At 53.9% G+C, this 23,833-nt stretch overlaps 1 protein-coding gene across 5 annotated transcripts; it reads left to right on the forward strand.

Annotated features, from left to right (window-relative positions):
* The first annotated feature begins 1,097 nt into the window (after positions 1-1,097).
* EFCAB12 (EF-hand calcium binding domain 12) lies at positions 1,098-23,778 on the forward strand. 5 transcript variants are annotated; one of them, XM_070051076.1, is made up of 9 exons: positions 1,100-1,305; positions 3,476-3,918; positions 7,770-7,955; positions 12,439-12,595; positions 14,072-14,268; positions 16,512-16,725; positions 20,761-20,993; positions 22,618-22,674; positions 23,336-23,778. In XM_070051076.1, the coding sequence occupies exons 1-8, from the start codon at positions 1,227-1,229 to the stop codon at positions 22,651-22,653; spliced, it is 1,545 nt and encodes a 514-aa protein (XP_069907177.1). In that variant the 5' UTR covers positions 1,100-1,226; the 3' UTR covers positions 22,654-22,674; positions 23,336-23,778. The 5 variants fall into 5 exon arrangements, with proteins under 5 accessions (XP_008258622.2, XP_008258619.2, XP_069907177.1 ...); XM_008260401.4 differs by having other exon boundaries at positions 20,828-20,993; XM_008260400.4 differs by lacking the exons at positions 22,618-22,674; positions 23,336-23,778 and having other exon boundaries at positions 1,098-1,305; positions 20,828-21,479.
* Positions 23,779-23,833: the final 55 nt, after the last annotated feature.

A 23,833-nucleotide genomic window follows, 5' to 3' on the forward strand; every position in this document is an offset into this window, starting at 1 on the left:
GTTGAAGTGGGTACATGTGAGTGAGTGCTTGCTTGCAGGAGAGCTCTGTTAATGTGGCCTCTGGGGGTGGGCTGAGCGCCTGCCTCAGGGTCACTGTGCACCTCAGGAAGGCGATGACCAGCACAGAGGGAGCCTCCGCTCAAGCATTTTTGTTCCTAACTTAACATTGAGGTAAAAAGCACTGTTTAACATTTTAAAGTGAAAACTCGGTGGTTTTAATACGTTTAGTACGTTCACAGAGTAACCATCGTTAATTCTAGATCCCGTCCGTCACCCCAGGAGGAACCTCATACCTGTTAGCAGTCGGCCCCAGCTGCCCCACCACTCTCCATCCCTGGCATCGGCTACCTCCTGCGTCTGGAGATTTGCCTCATCTGAACATTTCGTGTAAATGGAATCATCTAGCACGGGCCCTTTGTGTCTGTCTGCCTTCCTGTGGCCACTGTTTGGAAAATTCATAAGTGTTTAGCTTCCGTCAGTTCATTCCCTTTTACGGCCACTGAATGCATGGGTGGATCCCATTTTATCAGCTGGTGGACATTTCAGACGTTTGTTTATCATGATTGAGTGGTTCTCAGGTTCTGTATTCCAAACCGTGGCGCCCTGTCTGGAGGAAGGCACAGCACACACCCGCCTCTGTTCTGCATTGGCTCACGCGGGTTCCTGCAGCGCTCAAAGTGGGAGGGAGGCCTAGAGAAAGAAGTGGAGATCTGCCAGAACTCCCACAGATGACGTTCGGAGGGCCGGGAATGTATCACTCCAGATTCAAGGGGCATTGGGCCAAACAGAAGTTCTGCCTTTGACCAGCCCTGGAACCGGGCACGGCCGTGATTTCCCGCTGACTTACTCAAGATGGGACGAAAGGAACCCGAAGGCGCTCGGCCGCCTGGGCGGTCGGCTCCCGCCGGCAGCCAGCAGGTGGCGGCGCAGAGCCAACCAGCGCTGGGCATCCGTAGTCATGGCAACAGGCTGCCTACACGCTTAGCGAGAGGGATTGTTTTCCTGTTAACCGTGGCACCCTCTCCCAGTGCCGCAATAAGGGATGATTCTTCGGAAGTTTATGAGAGCCTGTTGTTGGCGCTTGTTGCCAAGTCCCGCTAGCAGCGCCCTCTGCAGGAAGCCGTTAACGCCCCACTGAAATGTATGAGGTCCAGGACTCATTGTGTCGTTCCCACCCTAGGTGAAGTGTTGCCAATGAGTCGGGCCTGGTCAAGTACATTTCGGCCATGTCCGTGCCTCGGTCTGGTTGGAGTACCGGGTCGGGCTGCCCTCCCTTGGAGCCAGAATCGCGATCCAACTTCAGAGGTGAAGAATGGAGCTAAGCAGATAATTCAGAATAAGGAGGGGTGAATGCCGCTAGGTCCCCACCTCACACGCAGGAGTAAGGTCCACAGAGTGCGGGGGTTGGGAGGACCAGTTCCATGCCCCTCGAAGAGATCTTTACACACTGGGTCTTGAAGGATCAAAAGCAGTTTGCTAAACCAAAAGGGGGAAGAAAAGCATTTGAGTCAAGGGAGCAGCATCCCCAGGAGCCCAGAGACCTGGTGTCTTCAGGAAACTGCTGCAGTCTCTCTGGAAATGACGTGAGAGAGGTCAGAAAGGACCAGGTCATGAAAGATGTTTTAAGCCAGGTGCTGGAGAAGCCGCTGAGTGTGACAGGAGTGGGGGCAGTCCGCTAAGACAGGGACTCAGTTGCCAGTCTCGGAGTGTTGGGTGTGGGGAGACAGGAGGTCTGGGGCCATCAGGCTGAAGACTGGAATTGTCACACTTCTTCTCCAGTACCGCACTCATCCATGTCCAGTGGAGAAACAGGGCAAGCCAGAGCACCCAGGAACCTGGTTTGGGCCCCAGTGATATAACTCAGGCTGGAGCTGCTTGGAGGTGGGGAGGAGGGGCCAGGCTGGAGGGGACTGCAAGGATTTGTGGGCTGATGGAGCTAGGACCATGGAAGGAGCTGTCAGAGATGAAGCTCCTGTTGGGAGCAAGGGGGACCTGATGGATGAGGTGCCATTCACAGGGATGGGGCTCCTACCTGCAGGACTGGTTAGGCAGGGGCTGGAAACTGGACACAGGTTCATTCTTAGTAGGTTGAGGTTAAGATCCTGGAAAGCCACCCAAGTGGAGATGTTTTAGGAGTAACAGGATGTATGAAACTGGAGCTAAACCTAAGTCATAAAGGTTGATGTTAGTGTCTTCATCGTAAAGAGAGCCATGGAAATGAGAGTGGAGGAGATAGAGAGGGAAGAGAGCCTGAGTGTACGTCTGGAAGGCACTGATGACTGGATAGGCAGGAGCAGGAGCCAAGAATGGCAGCCAGCGAGGATGCGACATGGGGAGGGGTTTGGGTCAGAAGCCAAGGAAGAGTGGAATTGTTTCAGGCACCTCCATTCTGTCTCAGAAAAAGAGGGACCAGGCGTATTTTGGGGGCATCAGTGGGGAGGACTTGGTAAGACCATTTGGTAGAAATTCCAGGGAAACAAATTCTGGGTTGACAGGGACATTTGCAGCAGGGTGAGGTGCCCCATGTGAAGTAGAGAAGTTCATGTCACAGAAAGGGATGGAGGGCCACCCTGTCTCACTCCACCTCTGAAGTAGATGAAAATAAGCAATTTTTTTAAATGAGTGAAGGGTGGGCATATTGAAAATGGCTAATTTATTTATACAAAGTAACTCTAATAATTGATTCCAAACATTGCCATGCATTATTCCCATTTTACAGATGGAAACACTAAGACACAGAGAGGTCAAGTGACTTACCCCAAATCACACAATCAGTAAGTGGCAGTACCAGGGCTCAGATTCGTACATTCTGGCTCCTAAATGTCTGCTTTTTTTTTTTTTTTTTAAGATTTATTTATTTATTTGAAAGTTTCAGAGAGAAAGAGACAGAGAGATTATCTATTCGCTGGTTCAGTCCCCAAATGGCTGCACCTGTTGGAACTGGGCCAAAGCCAAGCCCAAAGCCAGGAGCCCAGAGCTGCTTCTGAGTCTCCACATGGGTGCAGGGGTCCAACTACTCGGGCCATCTTCTGTTTAGCAGGGAGTTGGATCGGAAGTGGAGCAGCTGGGACTAGAACTGGTGCCCATATGGGATGCCGGCACCCCAGGCAGCAGTTTTCCCTGCTACACCACAGTGCCGTTCCCAAGCGTCTGCTCTTGAAGATGCTGTGTGGCCTGGATGATCAGACAAGATCAGATTGGCAGTTTTCAAGTTCATCCTCATGGCCAATTGGAAGAGTTGGGAGCTGCAGGTGGAGAGAATGAAGTAGGAGGAAGTTCCTAAAGCACTTAGCTTGGTGCCCGCTGTGGGGCGTGCCCAGACACATCACATGAAATTGTCTTCCTCATTAAAGTGAGGCAGTGATAAAGCCTGGCACCCCAGGGTCCTGACAGCCTGACGCTAATGCATTTTACATTCCTGACTCCTTTTTGTCTTTTCTGGAAAGGAACTCGCCTTTTAACCCTCTTCCCCCAGTGTTCTACCACTCTTCAGTGGAAAATGAAAACACCAGCAAGGTGCCTGTCTTCAATCCTGAACCGATCACCGCCCACTGCTTCAAGCAGTTCAAGCAGAAGGACTTTCACCTGCCTCAGAGCCGCCGGCGAATCATCATCGTGCCTGGCAAGGAGGACCAGGGGCCCACCAATGCCACACCACAGCCCCACGCTCCTCCACAGCCCGGCCCCCGCTGCAAAGCCCTGGAAGCTGAAGACATCCAGGAGCAGCAGGAGGACCGGAAGACCTGGCTGAGCAAGAAGCTGATGCTGAAGAAGGAGCTAGAATCCTTTGGTGACTTAAAGAGGTGGCTGGAGAACAAGCCCAGTGTCACGCCTGTGGAGGCCAAGGCGCTGAACAAGGTCCGTGAGCAGCAGGCCACTCGGCTGGGGGACCACTTGACCCTTATCAGGACCGCCAAGGTAAGCAGCCCCATCGGCCAGATGAAGATAGTGAGCGTTTTAGGGACATGCTGTCTTTGTGTTCCTTTGGGTTAGGTGGGAAGGGAATGGCTCACCCCATTTCACAGAACAGTAAGCAGAAGCCCCAAAAGGAGGTGTATTGGTTACCTGTTGCTGCTTAACAAATACCCCAAAATGTCTTAAAGCAACACATATTTATTACCACACACAGTGTCTGAGACGCTGGGATCAGGGAGCAGCAGAGCGGGGTAACTGTGGTTCAGTGTCTGATGAGGCTTCAGTCCAGACGTTGGCCTGGACCACAGTCATCTGAGGTCTCAACCAGGGCAGGAGGATCTGCTGCTAAGCTGGCTCACTCACGTCTGCCGGAAGGAGACCTCAACTCCTCCGCATGCGTAGTCTTCACGGTATGGCTGCTGGCTGCCCTACTGGGAACAGTCCAGGAAAAAGAGCGAGGACAAGGCAGCAATGTCTTTTGGGGAAAAAAAAAAAAACTAGTTGAAAGACAGAGGCAGGGAGGCAGGGAGCTGCTGTTGTAGCATAGCAGCTAAAGCCACTGCCTGAGACGCTGGCACCCACATGGGCACTGGATCTTCCGCTGATCCAGCCGCCTGCTAATGGCCTCGGAAAAGCAGTGGAAGATGGCTCAAGTGCTTGGGCCCCTGCCACCCACATGGGAGACCCACATGAAGCTCCTGGCTCGCCCTGGCCCAGACATGGCTGTTGCAACCATTTGGAGAGTGAACCAGTGGATGGAAGATCTCGTTCTCTCTTTCTCTTTCCCTCTCTCTCTGTAACTATGACTTTCAAGTAAATAAATAAATCTTAAAAAAAAACAGAAAATTATTTCCCACTTGCTAATGCATTCCCCAAATACCAGCAACAGCTGGGGCTGGGCTAGGCCAAAGCCAGAAGTCCAGAGCTCTGTCTGGGTTTCCTGCATGGGTAGCAGGGACCCAACTACTTGAGCCATCACCTGCCGCCTCCCAGGGTATGCATTAGCAGGAAGCAGGGATGGGTCCAGCACTTGAACCCAGGCCCTCCAATTTGGGATGTGGGTGTTGCAGCTGGCATCTTAACCACTGCAACCAATGCCCACCCCTGCTATGCCTTTTATAACCGAGGCTCCGAGATTCTGTTTTAGAAGCTTCACACTGTTACTTCTGACACATTCTATTTTGAAGATTTTTTTTAAAGATTTATTTATCTATATAAGAGGCAGAGTAACAGACAGAGAGAGGGAGAGATAGAGAGATCTTCCATCCACTGGTTCACTCCCCAAATGGCCATAACAGATAGAGGTGGGCCTATCCAAAGCCAGGAACCAGGGGCTTCTTCGAGGTCTCCCATGGGTGCAGGGGCCCAAGCTCTCGAGCCATCTCCCACTGCTTTCCCATGCACATTAGCAGGGAGCTATATCAGAAGAGAGAAGCCAGGATTCATATAGGAGTCAGCCAGAGCCCATATAGGATGCTGGAGGCGCAGGTGGAGGCTTTACCTACTGTGCCACAGCACCAGCCCAGGTACATTGTCTTCGTCAGGAATGAATCACTGGGTACTCCCACTTGTAATGGAAAGGGAAGAAGGTGCCATCGCAGAAGGAGAAGAGTTGAAGAATTTGTGACTATATGTGTTTGTTTATTTGAAAGGTAGAATTGATGAATTTGTGAATTTATTTATTTATTTGAAAGGCAGAGTACAGAGAGGCAGAGGCAGAGAGAGAAGTCTTCCATCCACTGATTCACTCCCTAAATGGCTGCAACTGCTAGAGCCAAGCTGATCCAAAGCCAGGAGCCAGGAGCCTCCTCTGAGTCTCCCATGTGGGTGCAGGAGCCCAAGGACTTAGGCCAGCTTCCACTGCTTTCCCAGACTCATTTAGCAGGGAGCTGGATCAGAAGTGGCGCATCCAGGACTCAAACTGGCGCCCATATGGGATGCCAGCATTGCAGGCAGTGTCTTTACCCACTATGGCACAGTGCCATCCCCCCCAGTCCATCTTGTTTTTTTGGATGTTTAAAAATACTCATTGTTGGGGCCAGTTAAGCCACTGCAGGTTAAGCCACTGCCTGCAGCTTGCATCCCACATGATTGCTGGTTTGAGTTGCAGCTGCTCTACTTCCACTCCAGCTCCTAGCTAATGCACCTGGGAAAGCAGCAGAAGATGGCCCAGGTACCAGGGCCCCTGCTTCCCACATGGGAGCCTGGATGGAGTTCCAAGCTCCTGGCTTCAGCCTGGCACCTTGCAGCCATTTAGGAAGTGAACCAGCAGATGGAAGCTCGTTCTCTTTCGCCTTCTCTCTCTCTCTTTTTCCTCTTTTTCCCTCTGTGTTCCCTCTCTCTCTCTCTTTCCCTCCCTCCCTCCTTCCCTCTCTCTTTCTCTAACTCTGTCTTTCAAATAATAAGTTTCTTTAAAAAATAAAATACAAATCCTCACTGTTCATTTGCTCTATGTGCCACACTGGTGCCCACCTGGCTGTTGGGAAGATCACAATGGTGAGGTTGGGAGAAGGAAAATCTTCCTTTGACAGACATGGAAACAAGTTCAGGGAGGCCAACACTTTGCTGCACCTGTGGAGACAGGAGATGACCGAGTCAGTACCAACTCCTCGTCTGTAGGTTGTGGTACAACCACTGAAACTTCTCCTGATTCCAGTTGGAATGGGGGGTCAGATACCTTGAATTGAAATACAACGCAGTTACTGACCTGAGACTCACTTCCCTCATCAGGTGTTCTGGGGTAAAGCAGGGGTAACCATGGTGCCTACCTCTTGGGGTCGCGGTGACATCCAAATGCCTAAATCATATAAGGTGCCTCAGCCAGCACCAGGAACATAGCGAGCCCTCAATAGATGTTTGCCATTTTCATTATCATGGCCATCTTTCTGGAAACATTTGGCTTGGTTGGCTAAGAAACTTGAGGGTTGGTTCTTGCTGTTATCGTAGCCAAAATCTGATTCTCCAAGATCTAACCCACCCCTTTCTGCCAGCAGCAGTGTCTGTGAATAAGCAGAGAACTGAGGGTAGAAACCCAGCCCCACTGCTCACCTGCTGTGTGATCCTAGGAACGTCACTTCACCTCTCTGAGCCTGATTTCTCATTTGTCAGCAGATAAAGTAATAGCTAATTCATAGCATCCTTTAGTCACGCAGCAAACCACTGCTTGTTGCCTGCCCAGGGCCTGGGGCTTTGTGAGATACAAGCATTGGAGACGGGGTGCCTGGTGAAATAAGATGTGGTCTTGCTCATGAGGTCTTCAGTGTTCTGGAGGAGGCAGACATAAGCCAAGTAGTGACCCTCCTGCCTGCTTGGGCCACCCATAAAGGGGGGTCCACAACACTCCAGATGCACAGAGTGGCCATGAGCTGGGGACCAGGGAGTCCCTTTGGAGACTGTCCAGCAGTGCACAGAGGTGCGGGAGTAGTTTCATTACAAAATAATCCCCTTACCCTGGAAGTGGAGCAGGCGGAGAATTTGGACAGAGAGAGAAAAAGGGAAAGGTGTTCCAGGCCAGGCAGGAGGCCCCACCTGCTGTGGAAGGGCATGGACTGTGGTGCCCTGAGAGACCAGTGTCATTACAGACACGGACAGGTATGACAGGATAAGACTGACGTTTCCCTTCTCACATCTAGATGGGGGGACAGGCTCAGAGGAGCAAGCTCTCCCAGGTGTTCTGGGGTGCAGGAGTGCTCTCATGACAATGCCTCGAGCAGCTGGGCTGACCTCAGTGCCCTTGGCACTCTGCCGTCAGCTCAGCTTCTCTCTCCCATTCCCTCTGACTCTGGGAAGTACACCTTCTTGGCCTGTCTCCCTCAGACTCACTCCTCCACCCCACTTTCTGTCTCTTCCACAAGGAAGTCCTCCAACTCTCCCCCCGCCGGATGGTGCCCCAGCTCCGGCTGCCCAGGCCCTCGTCCCTGTCAGCCTTGTACTCCTACCTGTACAGCCGCAAGATCGAGATCCTGGATTTATTTAACAAAGTGGATCGGAGCAAGTACCAGAAGATCACCAGGGAGCAGTTCATCCTGGCTCTAAAGGCAGTAAGTGTCACCTACTTCCCAGCAGGACACACCTGTCCCCTCACCCAGTCTCCCACTCCAGGTTAGGGACCAACTCAAGTACCACAGGGAGCATAAACTGTCAGCATTATAACTTTTTTTTTTTAAGATTTATTTATTTATTTGAAAGAGTTACACAAAGAGAGGAGAGACAGAGAGAGAGAGAGAGAGAGAGAGAGAGAGAGGTCTTCTGTCGGATGGTTCACTCCCCAGTTGGCTACAATGGCCAGAGCTGTGCCGATCTGAAGCCAGGGGCCAGGAGCTTCTTCCAGGTCTCCCATGTGGATGCAGGGGCTCAAAGACTTGGGCTGTCTTCTACTGCTTTCCCAGGTCATAGCAGAGAGCTGGATTGGAAGTGGAGCAGCCAGGTCTCGAACCAGCACCCATATGGGATGCCAGTGCTTCAGGCCAGGGCATTAACTTGCACCACAGTGCCAGCCCCAAGCATTATAAATTAAAAAGCCAGACTGGGCCGGCACCGCGGCTCAATAGGCTAATCCTCCACCTAGCGGCGCCGACACATTGGGTTCTAGTCCCAGTCGGGGCACCAGATTCTTTCCCGGTTGCCCCTCTTCCAGGCCAGCTCTCTGCTGTGGCCCGGGAGTGCAGTGGAGGATGGCCCAAGTGCTTGGGCCCTGCACCCACAAGGGAGACCAGGAGAAGCACCTGGCTCCTGCCTTCGGATCAGTGCAGCGCGCCAGCCGTGGCGGCCATTGGAGGATGAACCAACAGCAAAAAGGAAGACCTTTCTCTCTGTCTCTCTCTCTCACTATCCACTCTGCCTGTATAAAAAAAAAAAAAAAAAGCCAGACTGGAAAATGTGGCTTCCCTGTAGCCACATCAGACCCTTGAAATCAACCTTGCACCCCTATGTAAGTTTATAGAGCCCTTGCAACATGAGCCAGCTGCCTGGGAAGTTGCCATTTTGCCTCTCAGACCCCAGAACTGAAACCCAGAGACAGCAGGGCCCTCAGTCCTGCCTCTAGAAGCTTCTAGAATTTCTTAAACTCTCATTGGCCGTTTGAATCCTATGGGGTCTTGTCAAAATGCAGCATTTAGGGGCCGGCGCCGCGGCTCACTAGGCTAATCCTCCGCCTAGCGGCGCCGGCACACCGGGTTCTAGTCCCGGTCAGGGTGCCGGATTCTGTCCCGGTTGCCCCTCTTCCAGGCCAGCCCTCTGCTGTGGCCAGGGAGTGCAGTGGAGGATGGCCCAGGTGCTTGGGCCCTGCACCCCATGGGAGACCAGGAAAAGCACCTGGCTCCTGGCTCCTGCCATCGGATCAGCGCGGTGCGCCGGCTGCAGCGCGCCGGCCGCGGCGGCCATGGGAGGGTGAACCAACGGCAAAGGAAGACCTTTCTCTCTGTCTCTCTCTCTCACTGTCCACTCTGCCTGTCAAAAAAAAAAAAAAAAAAAAAAATGGCAGCATTTGCACCCCCCGCCGGAGGACCTGGATTTGATTCCCTGCTCCAGCTTCTGACTCCAGCTCCCTGCCAGTGCAGACCCTGGGAGGCAGCAGGCAGCAGGTGATGGCTCAAGTGCTGGAGTCTCTGCCTCCCAGGTGGAGACCTGAAACAGGGCCTCAGCCCAGCCCTAGCCCTTGCGGGTATTTGGGAAGTGAGCCAGTGGATGGAGATTTTCTTTCAGCGTCTCTTTCTGTCTCTAGTGCTTGATCTCTCTTAAATAAATAAGTACTTTTTTAAAAATGCAGTTTCTGACTCAGTACATCTGTGCAGGGCCCAAAATACTGCATTTCTTCTTCTTTTTAAAAAAACAATTTTTTTAATCTGAAAGGCACAATGACTCAGAGAGGGAGAATAGAGAATTCCTCCAAATGCTGACTCACTCCCCAAATGGCCACATTGGTGGAGCTAGGCCCGGCTGAAGCCAGGAGTGTGCAACTCCATCCTTCTACTGATTTGTCAGGTACATTAGCATCAAACCAGCACCCTGATGGGGATGGCAGCTTTGCAAGTACAGTTTAACCCACCGAACCACAGCACTGTCCCCAAGATGCTGTGTTTGTTTTAAAGATTTATTTATTTATTTGAAAGTCAAAGTTAGAGAGAGAAGGGAGGCAGAGAGAGAGAGGTCTTCCATCCACTGGTTCACTCCCCAGATGGCCGCAACTGCGGGAGCTGTGCTGATCCGAAGCCAGGAGCTTCCTCTGGGCCTCCCATGTGGGTACAGGGGCCCAAGGACTTGTGCCATCTTCTACCGCCTTCGCAGGCCACAGCAGAGAGCTGGATCGGAAGTGGAGCAGCTGGGACCTGAACTGGCGCCCATGTTGGATGCTGGCACTGCAGGCAGCGGCTTTACCCTCTATGCCACAATGCCAGCCCCAAGATGCTTCATTTTTAGCAGTGCTCCCAGTGGTCCCACTTTTACTTGTACTATCTATTTAATCATTTAAATTAATTATACATAAATGGAAATTTTAATCTAGTTCTTTTGTTTTTAAGGAGGACTTAAATTTTAAATTTTATTTATTTGCAAAGTAGTGAAATGGAGAAAAACAGAGGAAAGTTTTCCATTTGCTTACTCACACCCCAAATTCTTGGAATAGGCAGGGCTGGGCCAGGCCAAATTCGGGAGCTAAGACCTGAGTCCAGGTCTGCCGTGTGGGTGTCAGGAGCCCAGGTACCTTGCCATCTCACACTGCCTCCCAGGGTGCACATTAGTGGGAAACTGGAATCCGAACATGAGCTGGGCCTCAAACCCAGGCTCTCCAACATGGCACGGGGGTGTCCTAAGTCCAAACCCCACCCAAATAAATAAAATTTAAAATCCATTTCCTCAGATACACCAGCCACATTTCAAATGCTCCGTAGTCTCGTGTGGCAAGTGGTTTGCTCAATGGAAAACATCTCCATCGTCTCAGAGTTCTGCTGGTATAGCAGAGGTCTGCAGACTGGCACATCCAGCCTACCCCCTTTAAAATGAAGTTTTGTTGGAACACAGCCACACTCATTCATCTGTGTGTTGTCTCTGGCAGGGACAGAGTTGAGTAGTTGGACAGGGGCCGTGTGACTCACAGAACCTCAAATGTTGATTGTCTGGCCTTCTCTAGAAAATGCTTTTATGTATTTTGAATACAATAAAACATACCAAAAAACAAACTAGTGGGTGGGTGTTGTGGTACAACAACTTTGGCCACCGTTGGGATGCCTGCATCCCATTTCAGAACACCTGTGACCAGCTACCACCTCTGCTCCTGATTCAGCTTCGCGCTAATATTCCTGAGAGGCACCAGGTAATAGCCCAAGTACCTGGAGGCCAGGATGGAATTTCTGGCTACCGGCTTCAGGCTGTCCCAGGCCAGGCTATTGTAGGCATTTGGAGAGTGAAACAGTGGCTGGAAGATATCTCTCTTTCTTTCTCTGTTGCTCTGCCTTTCAAATAAATAAAAATGAATAAACATTTTTAAAATATAAAAATAAATCTGAGGGGAACAATTTAGGAAGGAAGAAGTTTTATTAAAAAAAAAAAAACTTAGGAAGTTGACTCCTACCCCATAACCAAAATAATAATAATAATAATAATAGTAATGAAAGTATTAAACCCTCAGCAGCAGGAGAGTGCTGATCTTATGTAAGGGGGGCTCAGTAAAGAATTATTGTTTTCTGGCTGGTGCCGCGGCTCACTAGGCTAATCCTCCGCCTTGCAGCGCCGGCACACTGGGTTCTAGTCCCAGTTGGGGCGCCGGATTCTGTCCCGGTTGCCCCTCTTCCAGGCCAGCTCTCTGCTGTGGCCAGGGAGTGCAGTGGAGGGTGGCCCAAGTGCTTGGGCCCTGCACCCCATGGGAGACCAGGATAAGTACCTGGCTCCTGCCATCGGATCAGCGCGGTGCGCAGGCCGCGGCAGCCATTGGAGGGTGAACCAACGGCAAAGGAAGACCTTTCTCTGTCTCTCTCTCTCACTGTCCACTCTGCCTGTAAAAAAAAAAAAAAAAAAAAAAAAAGAATTATTGTTTTCTAAAGAAGCTGAGGGGCATCCTATTTCCTTTAAAACTTTTCTTGAATATTCAGTGTTGCTGGACAACATCACACACCTGCAAAGGTGCGCCCTTCCTTAAAAGAGGGAGTGGTAAAGTATCTCTGCTCCCACCTCACTCCCAGCAGGCGGGTGTGGTCCCGAGAGATGAGGGCGGTCGGCGTGGGCACCCATTCTCCTGGTCCAGTGCGGTGAATGCTGCCTTTGACGTGGGCATGCAGCAGGGTGGAATGAGAGGAGGACGCAGCCTGTAGGGTGGCACCCTTCTGGAATGGGCCTTCAAAGAGGGATAAGGGCTCTTCAGGCACAGAGGAGGGAACTGAGGGCACAGGTGGCACAGGGAGTGTGTTCGGGACCAGGAAAGGGACCTGACATGTGAGCTGGGAGTGGTATGGGTGGAACTGAAGATGAGGACAAGGGCGTGGGGCCCAGGCTGACAAGGCTTTGCCTGAGGGATGTCTGTTCTCTCCCTAGATCAGAGTTCCTCTGATGCAGCAGGAGGTGGAGGATGTAGTAATCTACCTGGGCTCCCTGGGGAAGCACAATACCATCACACTGGACATCGTCACCACCACCTACAGGAAGTGGGCCCTGACCCAGCAGAGGAGCACCGTGCCCACCGCGAGGGAGTGTGTGTAGTCCCGCTGCCCCGTGCCTCCACAGCCTGTCCTGGGAGCAAGGGTGGGACGGGCTCCTGCAGCGCTCACCTCTGAGTGTGTTCTTCCTCCGGCTCCCTGGGCGCTGGCCACACCTCTAGAACTTCCAGACCCAGAGCTGGACTCAGGAGGAGTCACTTCTGTCCACTCAGACACGTGAGGCCCAGACCCTGTCCTCAGAGGAGGACGTTCAGCAGGCAGCGCCAGTCCTCACATCCCATCCAACAGGTGCAGAAGTGACCAGGATGGCAAATCTTTCCCAAAGCATTTCTCTGGGTGTGGGGCCAGGGCCTCCCTTCTGTGAATCCACAATGCAGTGATAAAAGTTAATTGAAATTCGTTGTTCACAAAGCAGAATTAGGTTGTGTGTGGAGTTACTGGAAAGTCCTCTTGGGAATTCTGTCAGGGGTATATAGCGGGGTTGCCATGAACAGTTACACAGGTTGTACACACACGGGGTTCCGTTTGCCAAGCTGTGCATTGGTGAGGCCTCCTCTGTCCAGGCAAGACACAGAAGCTAAAGCTCTGGCTTTGGATTTACTCTAGAATGCAAGGGGTATTGTGTTTCACATTTTTATGCCATTATTGTTGTTTTTTAAAAAAAAAATAGAAAACTACAACCTCTCCCCTGCATTCCAGCGCACTCCCCGCATTCACACATCTCTTTTTCTCAATGAAATGAGAATGCACCCCTCCCCCACCAGGTAGGCAGGCATTTCATCTCAGATGTGTTTGGGAGGCTTCCCACCATCCTCGAGGTGGCAGAAGAGCCCTAGAGGGACAGTGGAGGGGTGTCAGGTGTGCTTCCCTAGGTCAAGACGGAGCAGGGCCCCTGGAGTTCACGGTTGTCCTCCCTGGTGTGGTTCACTTGGAGATGGTGTGCAGACTCTCAGAATGTCTTCTTCCAGTTCCCCGGGGGATTGCCCGTCGCCAGTTTCCACAGGCTGTACTGCAGAGGCCCTGTCATCCCGTAGGCAGGGTCTCCACCCCTCTAAGAGCCCAAGGGACCTGAGCATCTGGGTCAGACAAAGGCCCTGAGGCAGCCGTGCCTTCAAGGAGGCTAGGCGGAGTGAGATGGGTTTGGTGGGAGGGCCGCTGAGGCCAGACCCGGCCAGCTGTCATGGCCAAGGGACAGGCCCCTGGGTTTTAGTTTAGGTGCCAGGGAAAGCCGGGGAAACAAGGTAATCCTAGTTTATACTATTTGAAAGTCCTGTTTGCTACTAGGTGGAAACAAGGTGACAGAGGATCAGAAAAGTAGCAAGAAGGTGAGGGCGGCCACAGCAGGGAGGGAGAGATGCGGTCAAGGTGTCTCGGGTGAGCTCTTTCCAGCCGCGGGAAGGAGGCAGGAGGGTGGCCTGGCCTGCGTGGTGATGTCAGACAGCTGCCTGGCACAGTCCACAGCTGGGCCCCCTCTTAGCTCCTCCTTCCTCTGTGTCTTCCTCCGACTCCAGTCTTCCTCTTGGCGAGACAGAAGATCCCCTTACAGGCTTCACTCAAGAGGCAGAAAGTAGATTCCGTCTCACAGCCTCGCCAGATGGACCTACTGACAGTGCCTGAGGTTGACACAAAGACGGAGGCGAGGCCCTTGACCCTGGAGGAGATGGAGGACGTGGGCAAGCGCTACCGTGAGAGGAAGCGGCTGCAGAAGGTACTCGACCAGCCCAGGGGGCTCGGGGCTCCAACGCCGGCAGCCTGGGGTCCAGCCATTGTGCCGGCCCCACCTGCTGGCCAGGGGTATGGGGGACCTTCCAGGGGACTTCACCTCTCTGGGCCCTTGCTCCCTCATCTGTGTGATAAAAATAATACCTTCCTCACAAGGTGTTTGTGAAGACGAAATGAAATCAGTCCCTTAAGGACCCAGTTCCCCTCTACCCATTCTTTTTTTTTTTTTTTTCTTTTTAAATTATTATGTGAAAGAGAGAAAGAGACAGAGACAGACACTTCCTAAATGGCCACAATGGCCAGTGTTGGACCAGGACAAAACCAGGAGCCAGAACCTGCATCTGGGTCTCCCACATGGGTGGCAGGGAGCCAAGTACTTGGACCGTCTTCCATTGCTTTCCTAGGCTGTTAGCAGAGAGCTGGATGGGAAGTGGAGCAGCTAGAACATGAACCAGTACCTGTAGAGGATGCTGGCGTCGCAGGCGGCAGCTTTACCCAGTGATGTGGCCCCTCTGCCCTTTCTTTTAATGATGATTTTGTGTCCGGAGACCAAGGGCTTGGCACAGGGTCCAGGGCTGCACAGATGACGGAGAAGTGAGGGGTGCAGGAATGAAAGGTCGGTGATGGGTTAGCTCATCTAGTAACTGCCTGCCCAGAGCCTGCCACAGCGCGGGGCACATCCTGGGTCCTGTAGTGCAGTTCCTGCCCTCGGGAAGCGGTCAGGCTGGTCAGCGAGGCAGACAGCATTGCTGTGACGTCTGTCATTGCTTGAAGTCTGTCCTATCTGAATGCGTGAGTGAACACGGGCTGAAAGGACAGATGCTAAGTGCCATTACATTCAGTTCCATGGCAAGAAAAAGTCCAATGTTCGACCAGGAGTCAGCAAATCTCTCTGTAAAGGGTCAGACAGTAAACATTTCCAGCTCTGCAGACCACGCGGTCTCTGTCTCTGATACTCAGCTCCCACAGACAGCACCTCAATGTGTGAGGTGGCCACGTGCCAAGAAAACTTTATTTATAAAAACAGAGGGGGAGGCCGGCGCCGCAGCTCACTAGGCTAATCCTCTGCCTAGCGGCGCCGGCACACCGGGTTCTAGTCCCGGTCGGGGCACCAGATTCTGTCCCGGTTGCCCCTCTTCCAGGCCAGCCCTCTGCTGTGGCCAGGGAGTGCAGTGGAGAATGGCCCAGGTGCTTGGGCCCTGCACCCCATGGGAGACCAGGAGAAGCACCTGGCTCCTGGCTCCTGCCATCGGATCAGCGCGGTGCGCCGGCCGCAGTGCGCCGGCCGCGGCGGCCATTGGAGGGTGAAGCAACGGCAAAGGAAGACCTTTCTCTCTGTCTCTCTCTCACTGTCCACTCTGCCTGTTAAAAAAATAAACAAACAAACAAACAAACAAACAGAGGGGGAGTCGGACGGGCATTGCAGCACAGTGGAATAAACTTTCACTTGCAAAGCCCACACCGCGGTAGGAGTGGTTCCAGGGTTCCAGTAACGGCTGCTGTACTCCAGTCCAGCGCCCTGCTAACGATGAGTACTTGAGTTCCTGCCTCCCACGTGGAAGACCCAGATGGGATCCTGGCTCCGGGCTTTGGTCTCACCAGGCCTGGCTGTTGTGGCCATTTGGAGAGTGAACCACTCTGTCTCTTCTTCAGTTGCTGCCACTCTGGCTTTCAAAAACAAACAGACAGACACACCAGGTTAGGCGGCTAGATTTGGCCTACAGGCTGAACTTTGCTGATTCTGTTAGAATTTTTAAAAAGATACAAAGATACTTTTGTTTTCCTTCTTGGAGGAGGAAGAACGGCAGCTACAAGCTACAAGCTGCCACACACTCCCCAGCAGCCACCCCCCCCGCCCCCGCGCCGTGCCACCTTAGCCCCTGACTTCCACTAATATAAGTATTTAAGTCCATAGGCAGTCTTCTAGACTGTGTGCCCTGCTCTGGGCCCTGCGCCTCTGTCCGAGAGATGCCCCTGCGGCACTAGTGTCGTGCCCCACGGTGTGTGTCCTGCAGCCCTATGCCTATCTGAGTTTGGGCTGTGCCCGCAGAGCCACGTGTCCTGGGCACTCACACATTCTTCAGAGTGGCCTTGACTGACGCACTGATTTCACGACCTGAACCGCAGCCCCCACCCCCAGCTCCGGGGGTGGGGGCGGGGCGTGGAGGTGGACGAAGCACTGCGCACGGAGGAAGGACACAGCCCCGGCTCTCGGCGCTCTCTCTGCAGCACCTGATCCCGTCCATCCAGTACACGGAGCGCTGCCGCCTGGTGCGCTGCGGCAATGAGCGCATCGATGAGCACTGCCTCCCGTCCACCCTCTCTGGGGAGATGAGGGAGATGGTCGACAGGACGCGCAGGGACACCTTTCTGGTCTACCTGCAGTGCTGGAAGCTCTGCGAGTTCCACAGCCTCCCGCTGACGGAGGACATCCTCATGAGAGGTCAGAAACTGGTGACCGGCCCCGGGCAAGATGCCAGGAGCGCCCTGGGCTGGGGCGAGGGTGGCATCCGCCCCGCACTGCGGCCTGTGGTGGGGACGCTGGGAGGGAGGGAGAAGGGGAAGAACGGTCTGCTTTGCTGCTAGGTGGGATTCCCAGGACACAAGGCCCAGAGGCCTGGGTTCCCCAGATGTGGTTTTGGGGGTTCTGGATTCTGGAGCCTGGAGCCTGGCGAGCTGGAATGGCATTCTAGAGCCGGAAGCACCAGGGACCGGAGTTCTGGGTGAGTGAGCCCTCAGGTTAAGCATGAAGGGAACAGCTCCGAGATGGAAGCAGGAGATTTGATGCAAAGGCTCACTGCTGTCAAAGCCCCTCTCCAGGCCAGGCCTGTTCCCTGGAGCTTCTGCAGAAGCCGCGAGAGAGGAAGGTGCAGCAGTCGGGGCTGCCGAGGCCTTGCTCTGCTCGCAGGACAGGGCTCAGGCCCGAGGACCCCCCACCCAACCCCCCCACCCCAGCCAGCGCATCCTCTGTTTGGGGTAATGATTTTTCCTTATCCAGCCAATGCGAGCCCTCTTGGCAGAGAGCACCTCAGATGGGTGCAGGCCGGGGAGTCCAGCCCGCTGATGACCGCTTAGTAGTGCCAGCAACGCAAACGTGGAAGTTTTTGAACTTGCCAGTTCCACGGGCAAGACTCTCCGTGTGCTTTAAGAGCACAAAGGAGCCAGCTGCCTTTGGGGCGGAGCTTTTCCCCCGGGGACCTTGCAGGACATTGCTGTGGCCATTCTGGAAAATGCAGCAGTGACAGGGGGCATGTGATCAGTGGCAGGACTAGAGCCAGGGCTAACTGCCATCTCTTTCCCAAGACAGCGGGCAACAAACTCTAAATGTGCAGCACTTCGGGACTGCACGAGGCTACTTCAGAGAGCCCCTGGGGAAAAAAAAAAAGTTGAAGCATATTGATTTTGGTACAAAAAATGTTGAAATCCATGCATGATTTTTTTCATAATACACATTTTCCATTTTGCAGTGCAGTGCCCTCGTGTTCGTGTGCCAGGGCTACCGTAACAGGACACCAGAGCAGCTGACTGACACAACACAATGGGGGTTCGTTTGCTCGCAGTTCTGAAGGTGGAAGCCTGAAGGGGTCAGCAGGGCTGCTGTCTTCCACGGCCTCTGCCTTGGCTCCAGACGCTACCTTCTCACTGTGTCCTCACACGCCCTTCACTGTGTGTGTGCAGCCCTGGGATTTCTCTCGAGTGTCCACATTTCCTCTTTTTTTTTTTTTAATTTAAAAAAAGATATTTATTTATTTGAAAGTTAGAGTTACACAGGAAGAGAGAGAGAGAGCAAATCTTCCATCTGCTGGTTCACTCCCTAGATGGCTGTAACAGAGCCAGGAGCTTCCTCTGGGTCTCCCATGTAGGTATGGGGGCCCATACACTTGGGCCATCTTCCACTGCTTTCCCAGGCCATTAGCAGGGAGCTGGATCAGAAGTGGAGCAGCTAGAACTTGAACTAGTGCCCATATGGGATAACCCACTAAGCCACAAAGCCAGCCCCCACATTTCCTCAATTTTAAAAAAATTGAGGGGCCAGTGCTGTCGCATAGCTGGTAAAGCTGCCATCTGCAGTGCCAGCATCCCATTTGGGCGCCAGTTCCAATCCCAGCTGCTCTGCTTCCTGTCCAGCTCTCTGTTATGGCCTGGGAAAGCTGTGGTAGATGGCCCAATCTTTGGGCCCCTGCACCCTTCTGGGAGACTCAGAAAGAGCTCCTGGCTCCTGGCTTTGGATTAACCCAGCTCTGACCATTGCAGCATATTAGAGAGTGAACCAGTAGATAGAACACTTCTCTCTCTCTCTCTCTCTCTCTCTCTCTCTCTCTCTCTGCCTCTGTCTGAAACTGTGTCTTTCAAATAAATAAATAAATCTTTTAAAAAATTATTTATTTGAAAAAGCGACAGAGAGAGAGAGAGAGAGAGAGAGAGAGAAAACTTCCATCTGCTGGTTCTCTCCCCAGATGGCTGGGCCAGACTGAAGCCAGGGTCCTTGAACTCCATCTGCGTGTCCCATGATGGGTGGCAGGGACACATGCATGGGGTCCATCATCTGCTGCCTTTAGGTGCATTAGCAGGAAGTCGGGTTGGAAGTGGAGGACCGGGGCCTGGAGTTTGATTCTAGCATGGGATGTGGGCTTCGCCTGCTGAGCCACAGCACCCACCCCCACATTTCTTCTCCTTCTTCATCTAAGATTTTTTTTTATTTATTTATTTGAAAGGCAGAGTTACAGAGAGAGAGGAAGGGAGGGAGAGACAGAGGTCTTCATCTGCTGGTTCACTCCCCAAATGGCTGTAATGGCTGTGGGTGGGCCAGGCCAAAGCCAGGAGCTCAGGGCTTCTTCTGGGGCTTCCACATGAGCTCAAGGGCCCAAGGAGTTGGGCCAGTCTCCTCTGCTTTCCTAGGTGCATTAGCAGAGAACTGGAACAGCTGGGACTCAAACCAGCGCCCATATGGGATACCAGTGTTTCAGGCAGTGGCTTAACCCACTGCGGCGCAACGCCAGCCCCACCAGCTCCATATTAATTGCCCCCAGGCCTCCCACATCCAGTCTCGCTGGCAGGACAGCCCAGTGCCCCCTTCCTGGTAATGCACTGTGACTCTGTGCCCTGTCATTCCTGGGAGGCTGGGGGAAGGGTCCAGGGACCACTTTGCATTGTGGTGTGAATCTACAATTCCTCAAAAATAAAAGGTATATGAGGACAGTGTCTAGAAGGAAGAGTTGTGTGAAATCTGGTGTTTTCTTGCATGCTGGAATGGCTGTGGTTAAGGATACTGTGTTTAACGCTTCAGAGTAGCTACGAGAGGACTTTGTTCTCACCACAAAGAGATGATAAAAGTATGACGTGACTTATCTACATTCATTGATTTGATTCTTACACAAGGTACATATACACTGAAAATCACACTGCCCTCCATAAACACATACAATCATGTGTCACTTAAAAACAAGACCTATGGGGCCAGCCTTGCGGGGCAGCAGGTTAGGCCAGTTAATACCAGGATGGAGTCCCAGCTTCTTGGCTTCAGCCAGGCCCAGCCCTGGCCATTGTAGCTTTCTGGGTAGTGAGCCAGCAGACTGAAAATGTCTTCCTTCTTTCTCTCTCTCTCTGCCTTTCAAATAAATAAATAAATAAAAGTACATATGTAGGGGCCACCGCTGTGGCATAGCAGATAAAGCCACCACCTGCAGTCCCAGCGTCCCATATGGGTGCTGGTTTGAGTCCCGGCTGCTCCACTTCTGATCCAACTCTCTGCTGTGGCCTGGGAAAGCAGGAGAAGATGGCCCAAGTGCTTGGGCCCCTGCACCCACAGGGGAGACCCAGAAGAAGCTTCTGTCTTCTGGCTTTGGATCAACTCAGCTCCGGCCATCTGGGGAGTGAACCAGCAGATGGAAGACCTCTCTGCCTCTGCTTCTCTGTAACTTTGTCTTTTAAATAAAATAAAATAAAATAAATCTTTAAAAAAAGAAGTACATGGCCGGCGCCGCGGCTCACTAGGCTAATCCTCCGCCTAGCGGCGCCGGCACACCGGGTTCTAGTCCCAGTCGGGGCGCCGGATTCTGTCCCGGTTGCCCCTCTTCCAGGCCAGCCCTCTGCTGTGGCCAGGGAGTGCAGTGGAGGATGGCCCAGGTGCTTGGGCCCTGCACCCCATGGGAGACCAGGAGAAGCACCTGGCTGCTGGCTCCTGCCATGGGATCAGCGCGGTGCGCCGGCCGCAGCGCGCCGGCCGCGGCGGCCATTGGAGGGTGAACCAACGGCAAAGGAAAACCTTTCTCTCTGTCTCTCTCTCTCTCACTGTCCACTCTGCCTGTCAAAAAAAAAAAAAAAAAAAAAAAAAGAAGTACATGTGTATAAAATTAAAGAAAAGGACATTTCATACTTAAAAAACATTTTTGTTAGAATTGTATCTATGAAACACATGATATCTGTTCTCTTTATATTAATTTAAAAATTTAAAACGAAAATGTGCATTTATTTACAGAGAAAAAGAGGCCCCTGTCTGAGCCAGGCCTGGCTGATGCGTCTCGCACATGTCTTGCTGCCCGTAGCCCTGCTGTATCCGGGAGACAAGATCATCTTCCAGAGGGACCAGGTGCGCCCGCTGCGGCAGCCCGGCGGCTACTACTCCGACAAGAAGGCCTTCGCTTGGAACCGGTCGCTGCATCTGGCCCAGGGCCTCGAGCCCGGCTACAAGAAGATGGACAAGACCGACAAGCTGAGCACCGCATCTGCTTTCTCCCTGCCCTTGGCCGCCTGCCCACTGCCGCCCCTTCGTGTGCAGGGACTGGCACTCCGATGTGCTTGCGGTGTCCTGTGCCAGTGTCACCTGTGGCAGGTGTCTGAGGAGCAGGGCCAGCTCCCCTGTCCTGCACGCAGTGCTGCAGATGCCAGGGTCACCTTCTTCTCCTCGGAGAGCCACTGGGCCCTGCCGAGGACAGCGGGGGCCCTTCTCCACCTGCCGCGCTGCAGGGGCAGAGCTGGAAGCAGGCTCGCACTGCCAGGAGAAGAGAGCCTCCCTGGGGCCTGGCCTGGCTCTCAGACCAGCCTGTGCCTTTTCTTAGATCACCTCCTTGGGTGATCCAAAGCCTGGACCACCCAGATCTGGGCCGGGCAGTAGGCGACAACCCGTGGCAGCATCAGTGTGTTTCTGCAGGTGGAAGAACATAGTGACACCCCTGCAGGGGGATGGGCAGCCTGGGAGGGAGGGAGGGAGGGAGGGCGGCTATCTGGTCAGATGCCATGAGTGGGAGGGGCCCATGCCCCCCAGCACCTGATGTCACCATCAGCTGCCCGCGGTGGTCGTGTGTCCAGAATGCTGGGGAAGGCTGCGGCTGAGTAGAGATCAGTCAGGCCTTGGGCTGAATGGACAAGTTACTCTACTGTTGGCCTCAGCATCTTCATGTGTAAAATGGGCCTGACAGCATCCCCTCCCTCCCCTCCCCTCCCCGTCCTCCCCTCACCCCTGCCCCCAAGCCACACACTCACAAGCACAGGACAGATCCACAGCGCAGACAGCACCCCGTCACTGCCATCGTTGACTGTGCCGCTCCTCTCCCCCTGCCCTGGCCTCCAGTGCAGAAGCAGGCCCAGGCCTGCGGGTGGGCCTTGTCCACAGCCCTGAGCACGGGCCAGGCAGGTGGTGGCCTAGAGGGCCTTTCTGATCACCCGGTGACCGCCTTCCAGTGCCGGGTGGCTGGGCTGGTTCCGAGCCATGAACTCAGCGCAGGGTGAGAAGCTAGGGAAGAGGATGTTGTCCTTAGGCTGGATAGAGCTGTAACCGATAAAGACAGGCCCTAGGTCAAGGAGAGACCTTAACACTACCTTGCGTCACAGACTGAGCTGTGAAAGATTCAAGGCCAGTTGTACAAGGAGACTGCAGAAAGTTCATGGGAGATGGAATTCAACTTTGGCGAAAAATTTCAAAATCCATGCTTCTGTGGGATCTCCAGACAGCTTGCAGTGTTGTGAGCCTGGCCCGGCTCTGGGAAATTAGTTTTTATCACCGTTGTCCTGGAGGGGAGCGGGAGTCGTCCGGGCCCCTAAAGACATATCTGGCTGCAACTTCTAACTCAACACCGGTCCTGACTCCCCCGGAGGCCTCCGCTCGGGGAGGAAGTGGCCCGTCCCAGCAGGCCGGGCTTTGTAGCCAGCAGAGCTGCCCCAGGCCTGCCGCATGTTCCCCTGGAGCCAGAGTCCAGGCCTCACCCCTGAAAGAAGAAATTCTCCTTCCAGAGCTGTGGTTTGAGTCTAAAATGGCGCACCCCGCTGCCCCCGGGCCTGCTTCCCGAGCCCCTTAGGGTGGCCTCCCCACCTGACCAAACGCCTCTCTCCCCACTAGGAAGACGCCGAAGAAGCTCAAGAAGATGCTCTTTAAGGAGTTCGAGGAATTCACCAGGTCTGCAGCAGCCCTTCAGTCTGGAGGAGGGAGGGCGCACTTCCTGCTGGGGGGGGTGCCCGGAGCACAGCCCCTGGGGCTCGGTGCCCAGCGCTGAGACGGTGAAGCATGCGCAGAGCGGCTGGCGGGCGCTGCTCTGGGCGCAGTCCCTGCGTCAGCCCATCCCGGACCTCTATAGCCCTCCCTGCGCAGTGAGTGACAGCTGCACACCCACTTGATGGACGGGGAAGCTCACTTCTCCCTCAGAGTCACCGTCCCCCGAGTGGCAGAGCAGGGATTTGAACCCTGGGCTGGCTCCAGAGGCTGCTGTCCAAACAGCACTTGGGAAGGTTCCTGGAGGACAGACAGCGTACGCTGGAGGGCTTGGGTTTCAGAGACAGCCCACTGGGAGTCAAGTTTGCACTTAGCCGCCTGCTCCCTGGATAACCCCGGGGCAACGACAGCCTCTCTGGGCCTCTGGGTCCTCCCCGGGGAGGTGGACCGGACGACAGCACCTGCGCATGGTGCTGTGGCGTGGCCGGCCCTGAGGCGCGGCAGTTCTCAGCACAGCACTAAATCTGTCTTGGTCCCAGCTGGCGTGCTGTGCTGAGGAGGAGCCCCGGCCCAGGCCTGGCTGCTGTGACAGTGCCCCCTCCCCCCCGCCATGTCTCCTCCTTTCCAGGAAGCTGAAGGGCAAGAGGTCCAGCGGCTCCCAGCAGCACACCTGCCCCAGTTCCTTCTGGCCGGGTCAGCTTCTGGATAAGCTACAGCTGTACCTGCCCACGGTGACCGCGGACGGGAGCCTGGTGCTCTTCAGCCGTGTGCGTCCCGAGAGCCACGCCTATCCCGCCACCTACCACCCTGACCGCTGGTGGCCTGTGAAGGACAACAGCTACATGGTCCACGCCTACTATGATTCCACCAAGGTCTACCACATCGACTAGAGAGGCCCAGGCGCCGCCGACCCAGGCGTCCGTGGCCCAGAGCCCTAGGCCTTGCGCTGGGGCCTGTGTCTCCGAGGGTGGATGTGGACAGGGAGAGATCGTGTGTTTGACCCCTTCCCCCTCCTGAACTCTGCCCTCAGAAATAAACCAGGTTGGCGTCCTCCCATGCCTCCTGTGACCCAGCTGGTGCGAGTTCTTAGGAGCTGGGGTCAGAGCCTGAACCCATTCAGCAGACC

The sequence above is a fragment of the Oryctolagus cuniculus genome, chromosome 10 (assembly GCF_964237555.1).
Source record: "Oryctolagus cuniculus chromosome 10, mOryCun1.1, whole genome shotgun sequence".
In the NCBI taxonomy this organism is placed as follows: domain Eukaryota; kingdom Metazoa; phylum Chordata; class Mammalia; order Lagomorpha; family Leporidae; genus Oryctolagus; species Oryctolagus cuniculus.

Bases quoted from the DNA above. Each gene is read 5' to 3' on its own strand.
- EFCAB12 (XM_008260400.4), top strand. From the start codon at position 1,227: ATGTCCGTGCCTCGGTCTGGTTGGAGTACCGGGTCGGGCTGCCCTCCC. The intron at 1,306-3,475 runs GTGAAGAATGGA...CTCTTCCCCCAG, and splicing joins ATCGCGATCCAACTTCAGAG to TGTTCTACCACTCTTCAGTG. The intron at 14,269-16,511 runs GTACTCGACCAG...CTCTCTCTGCAG, and splicing joins AGAGGAAGCGGCTGCAGAAG to CACCTGATCCCGTCCATCCA.